The sequence below is a fragment of the Diplotaxodon limnothrissa genome, linkage group LG6, assembly GCF_057381915.1.
Source record: "Diplotaxodon limnothrissa isolate DT_005_m linkage group LG6, D_limnothrissa_male_GT1.1, whole genome shotgun sequence".
In the NCBI taxonomy this organism is placed as follows: Eukaryota; Metazoa; Chordata; class Actinopteri; order Cichliformes; family Cichlidae; genus Diplotaxodon; species Diplotaxodon limnothrissa.
In genome coordinates this window covers 34666386-34675603 of record NC_140601.1, presented here as the reverse complement: position 1 = coordinate 34675603, position 9218 = coordinate 34666386, and the positions used below count along the sequence as shown (strand labels likewise).

Here is a 9218-nt window from a genome sequence, read left to right as displayed (position 1 = left end):
TTTTTGCCAACCAGTCTGGGATACTTTTTTTCCCCTCATGACTGGTGGTTGGCAGCTGATCAACCACCAGTATGACTAAGGTTTTATTCACTTGGCTCTAGAATGGCTGACAAGTTAAGCTCATGTGGTTAGTGGTCACATGTCTGCAAAACATAAATATAACAAAACACGCATAAAAACAACAATGCAAAGACGTTACACAAAGTTAAAAAAATCGTCTTCACACGGCTCGAATATACCGATTTAACGAAGACATTTTTTTTTTTACCTACATTGAAAAAAAAAAAGCCTTATAATTTAGCAACTATAATTCTTGTGAGTGTGGTGTGTATTGTCAGCATATAGCAAGTACCATATAATGGTTTAAAACACCATGTTACATTTGACCTCTGACCTCTCCTTCAGTAGATTGATCTGAAGGTCAAAGTGATGATAATCCTATATAGAATTATTTAAAATGACATCAAGTGTTCAAACTGATAAGAACATGTTCATATGGGATGCTCTGTGAATATAGTTTATTTATTTTATTATGATGTTATTATGTACAGTAACAGGTTTTAACCGTTTAAATACATAACACTTTGATGTGTACAGGGTTCCCCAATAAGAATTTTTTTGGGGAAAACAAACTTGTCCTCAAAAACTTTTTTCACTTGATATTTCTGCCAAATATGTAATTGAATTTTAATAACTGCAAAATGAGCATGACACATGTAACATATACATAAATAAAAAAATAAGTATACACAAAATTATGGAAAGTAGACTAATGGGGAAATAACAAAAGTCCACACTTTGTACTTGTTTTTACTGCACTGCAAACCTCTTGAAGTATGTTTAAAAAGAACAGAAAACAGGATGGACAATGTACAAAATACAATACTGTTCCTGTAAAAGTAAATACTGCCCAGAGAGTGAGACACCTTGGTGGACGTTTGTGCTCTGAGAGTGCTTCTTGTTTTAAAGGGCTTTACTCCCATCTGTAGTAACACAGTGATACTCATTAAACCAAGTTGTGTCACTCAGGGTGTTTGGTACTTTCAGCTGCTCCCTTTATTTACCCAAGGAAATAATTTGGCAACCCTCCCACTGATCCAGGTTTGGGACCGGCACTACCTCGTGACCACCTGAGGCTGGATTTGTCTCCTCCTGGAATTAAACTTGAGATCCTTAACAGATTAACAGATAAAACAGCAACAAGTTAGTAACATAACGTGCCTAGTATTGTCTGTGCATGCTACCACTGTAATCTGGACTCAGGAAACATCTGTATTCATGGACAAGTGCTGTTGTTTTGTTTGGCTGTCTTCCCTGCCTCGAGGCAGCAAACCCACACACATTTTTGTGTTTTTATGTGTTAAGCCCACTGAGTTTATATGTAATGAAATGTGCTATAGAAATAAAGTTGTTGCCATTAAAAGGAGGAAGGTTTTTATAGTTAAAGTATTTACAATATAAAAAGGGAAAAGGGGGAAAAGATTAAATTTGTGGCTCTTATCTTTTATAAAGCAAGAGTTAGCCTGCACTTTCTTTTTTTTTTTCTGCCATCTGACACCTTGGCCTGGCTGTCAGCAGCCAGAACCGTATTTTAGTTTTAAGAGGAAGTCTGTGGAGACCAAAGCCACTTTTTAAAAGCATAGATGGGATGTTTTTAGTGACTGAGCGTGACGTCCTCTTCAATGACCGCAGAAAGAGCTCAGTGGTGCTTATTTCGCTGTCTCAGCATCGTGGCGTGCTGCTTCACCAGGAAACGCTTATCAGAGCTGCTCTGTGGGGGAAACACATACATGCAAATTTTTAAACATATTTAAAGAAATGCTTGAATGGCAGTCGTTCAGGAGCCTTTGATGCTCTCGACCTAGCTAGTAATGAGCCATATTGTCATGTAACTTTGCACATGTGCAGTAGAAAAGATTTGATGTAGTTGTAGGTCTATGTAGATACCTAAAAGTTATGGCTCTTAACCCATTCACTTATTTAGGAGCTTTAAAGTAACTAGCCTGAAGCATACCAGCTTCCACTTACCAGCCAATATGGTGGAGGGACTGGAAGGATTTTGGACATGTGCTTACCATAACTAGCATGTCTTTCAGTCTCTCAATGGCCCTCTGATTGGCTCGTCTCCGAGACACATACGAGGTTAAGAATATGCTGAGGAGACAAAACGAAAAGTGTTTAAACAATCTTAAAGGAGGGTGAGCTGGTAAAGGTGAACACTACAAATACAGGTTTGATATTTGTATTGGGTGCGGAGTTATTTGCATACTTACATCTCTGCTAGTATTAGTGGTAGGGCGAAGGCCTCAGAAGTCAGGTAGCGGATAGTGGTCTGGGCTGGGCTGGGGAGACTTTTCACACAGCCTCCAGTCACAGTGAACATTGTTTGTTCATTTCTAAATGGACCGCAGGAGGACCTTGGGATGGCAGAGGTAATACAAATGAGAGAAATGAGCAGTAAATAAAGATAAAATATAAATATGGGTTTAATTCTGATCCTTAAAGGTTTCAAATTAAAAATAAAAGAAAGAAGGACGGGCGGTGTTAGATGCAGTTGGAGTGAAAACCTTACGCGTTTCTGCCCTCAGTGCTTTGTAGCGGATAGTGGTTGAAGCCCAGTGTCGCTGCACACATGAAGAGACCAAGCAGCAACATGAAATGGAACAAAACTGAAGAGCTGGACCCTCGAAACATCCGCTGCTCTGGCACACAACACCGCATGACATTGAACTGAAGACACAGAGGCAGAGCAAAAAGGTTTGAACACATTTTATACTAAAACCAGACTTCTATATAGCCATTACTTAATGTACTCCACTTATTTTATCCCCAAATCAGTCAGTTTTCCCTTCAGATTTTATTTGCCAGACGGTTTTGTTTATTTCAGCTCACCTGAGTACATCTTACCCATCTCCTTGAAGCTTTTCCCCCCCTGCTGACCTGTTTGATGCTTCTTGTTTGCTTAAAGATCATCTTGATTTGTGCCTATCCTTTAACAATATTTTTTTAATATCTGATTTAGGATGCTATTTTAGTAGGGTTACTCAAAACACTGGCTGGAATTGCATAAAAACTTTACCAGATGTGGGGCTTGGACCGGAAAGCGATTAACCTTTGGATCTGATGTGGAAAGGATTCATTTTAAAGATCTTTACTATTGTAAGAAAGGGCAACATTTTGTGTTACAGCTTCCCAAATGTGTGTTAAATTGTATCAATTGCCTGTGTCTATGTGTTAGCCCTGCGACAGACTGGCGACCTGTCCAGGGCATACCCTGCTTCTCTCCCCAAGACAGCTGGGATTTTTCTTTTACAGATTTATTTAACCAATTTACAGATAGAAAATAATAAAGTGAGGAATATAAAGAGTTTATAATAATCTAACCTTTTTAACGTAGAACGTGACAACCAATGAAACGATTCCTACGACAGGCAGCAGAGGGCAGTAATAGACTCCCACCCAGGATACAGTCTGACTGTAAACAAGGTCCAGCACATTGAATGGTATCAGGAAGCGCTGTTTCCCTGATATTCTGGCCAGGGAGGATCTTGGATACGTCTCTTGTACCAACCTGTTAAAGATAAGGGAGATGGCTTAGATCGAATCTGTCCTGTCATCTACTAAGGAGAGACATTGCTGATCTTTCCATTCAAACCACAAAGATGACTGAGAAAGAAACAGACTGTTAATGTCAATCAAACCCACTTCCTGGGGTAGTTAAAGAAAAAGACACTGAAGAAAGTTGCGAGGAAGTTGAAGATGGACAGCTTGTACATCTCTCTACCAAACTGGTTCTCCTTGCACTGAAACAGTGAAGAGACACAAAGATTCTGTTTAAAATGGATTCAAAAAAATAATTTAAACCCTTGATGATGTGTCATTAAAGCTCTGTATCACCTTGGCATCTTGCTCTGTTGTTGTGAAGACAAAAAATAAATAGATCCCCAAGGAGGCCAGCTTTAAGAAGATGCTCCTGAAGAAAAGAAACAGTAAATATGCAAATACATGTGTGCCTTTATGTAGAGTAAAAGTTGATGTCTCTTTTCAGCTTACCTCAAAAGCGTGACATTCACCTGCATGGTGAAGGAGTAGTCTTCAAAAGATGAGATCTTACGGAAGATGTGGGGCAGGACTAGATTGACAAAGGTGATGGTGATGGGAGGAAAATACTGGAGGAGAAGACTGACCAACCAGTGGTGTCCAGAGTTGTCCTAAGACACACATACATTATCAGCTATTAAGGAAATTCAACAAATACATACTTGAACAAAGCAAGAATATTTATTTACTTTAGGAATGAGAAAACCAAGAAAGACAAAAGTATTGTTTTAAAAAAGCATATTTGTTAGGTGTTAAAGGAGAGCAGGTCCAAATTCAAGACACAGAAGCACATTAAACAACAAAAAGGTAAAACTTTTATGGTTGTTATTAAAAAAGAAAAGAAAACGGAGACACAGAAAGTCAGCTTGCCTTAAAAAAAGAGCTGACATTTAACAAGGGACTGCACAGAGGGCTGATTAGGCAAAGGTGGAAACAATGAACACATGTGGAAATTAATATGGGGCAAACAAGCTCTAAGAAGGGAAAATAGGAGCTAGAGACACAGAGAGTATGTGTGAATAGAAAGTATCAATTAGGAAGGTTAGAGAAATGACTCAGAATGAACTGCATGGCAGTCATAATAAGAGCTGTTTGAATTCCCCAAATACCAAGGATACTGATTCCTTTATTAACTGCTGCAGCATAGGAGACACCAGGCCACCCTTTATGAAAGGAGATCATCCCACATGCCATCCCACAATAATAGTGATGTGCTATCCAACTATTTATGAAAACAGTTAACATAATTGACCAAGTAGCACAGGTCATGTAAATGTTTAAAAAAGCAGATAGAGGTAATCTTTTTGGACTATTTGAATGTACCTGGAGAGAGTCCTCAACAAGATAAAACAGGAGACAAAACAGAAGGAGACAAAGACAAGTGCGGATAGAAATACTAAAGTGGGGAGCAAAATCAAATAACATAATACATGCTAAAGAGGAAACCACATTATTTAGCAATACTTGGCATCAAACCATTACCTTTTTCAGAGATGTTTGTGTGGCGAAGTAGATGAGGTAAAAGGCTCCACCAAGCAGAGATAAAGTAATCAGGTTCAGGACGATTCTGAGCAGGTAGAGACGGACCTTCTCTCCAAGTGTCCTTTGAGCCGCCCTTAAAGCGAAACTCTGCTCCTCCAGGAAAAGCTGTAGAGAAGCAGAAACTATTGTGATGACCATATCTGATCCACACCGCTACCCGAAGACTCCAGCAAAACATCAGAAGTACAGTAAACACATACAGAGCCCCTAAACTGTCCGCAGCTTTCCTTTAAAGAGTGCTGACCACTGCGCCACCATGCTGCACATGATTTTACCCCACGGGTGTTAAAGGATGTTTGTGAATGTGATAACTTGAGAACAAGGAGCTGTGTTTTGAAATTCATACCATAAGTGCATCCACTAACGAGTTCAGATCTCAGTGATCTCAACCTCAGGGTCAAGGTCAGAGGTCAAGTTTTGTGAAAATCTTGTGAATGTGGTAAGTCGAGAAAGAAGTCACGTAGGATTTTCAAATTGATACAATACGTGCATCCAGTAGGAGGCTGAGGGGGCGGTCACTGGTGGTCTTACTATTATATTTATTTCGTGTTATTCTTCTCTGAGGCGTATGTATGAAAACATAGTTAGACTTAAAGACTTCACAAACTTTTCAGAAACTTCACCACCAGTTTGGCTAATTTACTATGAGGGTGTCAGTGCCTCGCCACTCACCTTGAGGTCATTTCTGATGAAGCCGTGTTTGAGAGCGGCAGCAGTGGGATCCTGGATGGTGAAGTCCCAGCCACAGAAGATCTTATAGCTCACGTTCATGCTGTAACGCTTCCCGAGCATCCAGGTGTGCTTGTAGCCGACTGTTGTTCTATCACAGGTGAATGTACGTAAATAAAACATCATTTTGACCTCTTATGTTGCATTGTTGTGGATCACTTACCTGCGGACCACCAGAATGAGACTTAAAAATATGATTGAGAAGATTCCAGCGAGGTACAGCAACGGTGTGTTCAAGCACTTTAAATCCAGGGATCCTCGTGTATAAAAGCCATAGAAGACAAGGGAACGATTCACGTAGCCCTGCAGAAAAGACAAGGAAAAGATTATGGGAAACATGTGGGGCTATTGCTAATAAATACTACACGTAGATTAGAACACAAAAGCTTACTGTTCCCAAGAAGAAATCTAAAGCAGAGTCACTTTCTTTAAATATCAACGGTTCTGTAAAATCAGAGAGAATAATTATTTTTAGATGTCAGCTCCTAGTTGTGGTTAATTTGCTGCCATCTGTTGTCACGGCTGACTTACCATACTCGTCAGTGCGATAAAATATTGATGGACCCACAATGAAACCCCCGATAAGAACGCAGTGTAGCAGGTTCAAGTAAATCAGATATCTGAGGAAAACAAAATAGGACTTCACCCCAACTCCAAACTTGCCTGCAACAAATAATTAGGTGAGTTATAGTTGAGTGGTTCAGTCACAGCACATACTAAGTTAATTCACCACAAATCTATCTCACCTTCGATGGTCCGGAGGGTCTGCCGCCATGGCACCAGGCCAGACAGAGCTTCTTTTATCTGTTCCCTCACCCTCTTCCTGTTGGTGCTCTGAGTTTTCCTCCAGGACTCCCAAAAATTAATATCATTGATTTCCAGCTTTCTCCTTTCCCTAGAAAATAGCATAAATTTAACGAACTCCTGTTTAATTTAACATGGTAGCTTTAGAGGTTAATCATGATACATTTAATCAGAAATTAAACATGTATATAAGCTATCAGACATTTTATGTTTTAAAGAAATCCAACATTCGTTAATGCATAGCCTCTGACCAAGTACCAGTTAAGTGTGTCAGCAAATGATTGAGGTCTGTACAAAAAAAAGTGCTCACTTCAAACACTTTTTTGTTGTCTTAATACTTCTGTTAACACTTGTAACTGTCGTTTGGTTCAAACTTGTTTAACAATAGCATTTCTCGACCACAGCTGTAATGTGTTAAGAAGTTTTAGTCAGCTAAGATGGCTGAAACAGAAATTAAAGAGGAGGGTTTGCTGGACTGCTACTGTAGATCAAGCACCAGCATATGATAATTATGATTCAGTAATGTGCTTTTACTTTAAGCTATTCCTTGGTGCTAATACTTAATTGAGTGATTACTTGGGTAAAAGTTCTAAGAACTTGTTTTGCTTATTTGCTAAACAGCTATTCAGTGCTAATGAGTTTTCAGGGCCACGTGTAATACCCTGAAAACTCATCATGAGCACAGTCGGGCTGAGCATAAGCCTGAAAATCAAGCCGACGGTTAGGATATCACATCCCTGTTTTTTCCAAGATCACCTCTGTGCTTTGAAAAAAATCTGGAAACAATCCTGGTAGGTGCCAATGAAATATTCCCTACAGGTGTGTGGGATCATAAGCATCATTCTACTGGGTCTTAAGTAAAAAAATGTGGAAACAACTGCTCAAAGATATACATACGCAACTGTAATATGTTTCTTTAAGTAAATCAGTAGTATTCTATTTAAGTAATAAGTTAACTGCATGTTTATGCATGTATGTCAAAGTAAGACGTAGATCAAAAAGAAGCAGATTTGGGAAGTCTGTCAAAAGATTTACTCACTTGGCACCCCTCTTTCCCTGAATACACATGGGCAAGTTTCTGAGTGGCTGCATGGATGTTTTGTCTCTGGGTCCTCTGGACAGCTGGCCACTCTTTTCCCCGGCCTCTCGGCCACCCTGGTTGGTCTCTTCCGAAAAGTCATGTCTGTTCTGCTCAGGTCGGGAAGCTTGAATGCTGGGCAGCAGGTCAAATATCTCAGTCTGATAGTACTCACATGAGTCTGAAGACAGGGTGGACACTGTGCTTTCCTCTGGGGTGAACACAGAAAAGTAGATTACAGTACAAGTTTGTAAGCAAGCTGCTGTACTGTTGCTTGCTCTGTCTGTAAAAGGTAAGAAAGAGCTTTAAAAATGACTAAAGTAACTTGTTCAGAGTTAAGTTGCTTGCTTTGTAACCAAAGGTATATTTAGCTCACAGTAGAAGATCCTAATGCACATAATACAAACAACGCAATATAACAAAACACGATATGTGCACAAAGTTCCTGTTATCACAAAAAATCCCATAAAACAAACATAAAGAAACTAAAAGGAATCAAGAAAACATTGTTTCTGCACGATCTGTGCAACTTGGATATCTGAGGGGTTAAGTCTGTTAATGTCTTATCTTTTCAGCCAGCAGTGCAAAAAACAAATACGCTGTATTCAGTTTTCAGTGAGATGATAATAATACATCAACAACCATATCAGTTATTTATTTAGTTTGCACCTCCTATTGTTTTGCAAACTTGGAACAGTTTACTTTTTTCTCTGTGGCTTCTGTGTTTTAGGTAAGAACGCGCACATCTTAATAAGTCAAAACTTTATAATGTTTTACAAGATTTGTAGTGTTGGATGTGACCTGTGTTAGATTAAAACCATGAGGGAAACCAATCAACTGGCAGTAAACTGCCAAGGGACCGTGTACCGAGCATAGTACAAACGGTCAGTTTGCCATTAAGTCTCACACACTCGTACATACTGTGAGTACTGACACCATGTTAAACAAGCACAGCATTTTCTCACATACTCACACAGGCACATTTGTTTTTTTCATTACCTGACATGAGCCTCTTCAAGTCGACACTTTCGTGCGCCTCCATTTTCCCCTTGAACTTCCTCTTTAATCAAAAATGAAATATAAAAGTAAAAAGTATCCAAACTTCTTACTTCATCTAGATAGCATTTCAACAAGCTTCTCCGTGCAAGATGCAACTTAAAGTTGTGTGAAGAGAGAAGTTACTTCCGCTATCTGCATTAAAAATATCACACACATCGTCACGCTGAAATGAAGACCTCTGAATGGCTGGTCAGGAGTTTGTTTGTTCCTCAAGCTCTCTGTGTATGGTTGACTGTTTTGTTGCAGGTGAAATATGTCAGATCTGTTCACAACGAGGGGGAACGTAACAGCTTCAGGAAATCACATGACAGGATGCACTCCCAGGCGTTGGACTGATGACAAGATTACAACAAATACACCCAATCTCACTGGACTGACAAACACTAAGTTGAAAATTTTTTAAGGC

General features: G+C 39.4%; 1 protein-coding gene across 1 annotated transcript; it reads right to left on the bottom strand.

The window, feature by feature from the left end:
• Window positions 1-644: 644 nt before the first annotated feature.
• On the bottom strand, window positions 645-8980 carry tmc8 (transmembrane channel-like 8). Its single transcript, XM_085356283.1, has 16 exons — window positions 8753-8980; window positions 7715-7964; window positions 6618-6766; window positions 6403-6534; window positions 6263-6315; window positions 6035-6174; window positions 5815-5962; window positions 5083-5247; window positions 4054-4211; window positions 3898-3973; window positions 3706-3803; window positions 3385-3571; window positions 2573-2730; window positions 2274-2417; window positions 2076-2154; window positions 645-1771 (listed from the first exon to the last, which is right to left on the bottom strand). Exons 1-16 carry the CDS (start codon window positions 8793-8795, stop codon window positions 1700-1702), a joined length of 2052 nt encoding a protein of 683 aa, XP_085212409.1. The 5' UTR covers window positions 8796-8980; the 3' UTR covers window positions 645-1699.
• Between the last annotated feature and the right edge of the window lie 238 nt (window positions 8981-9218).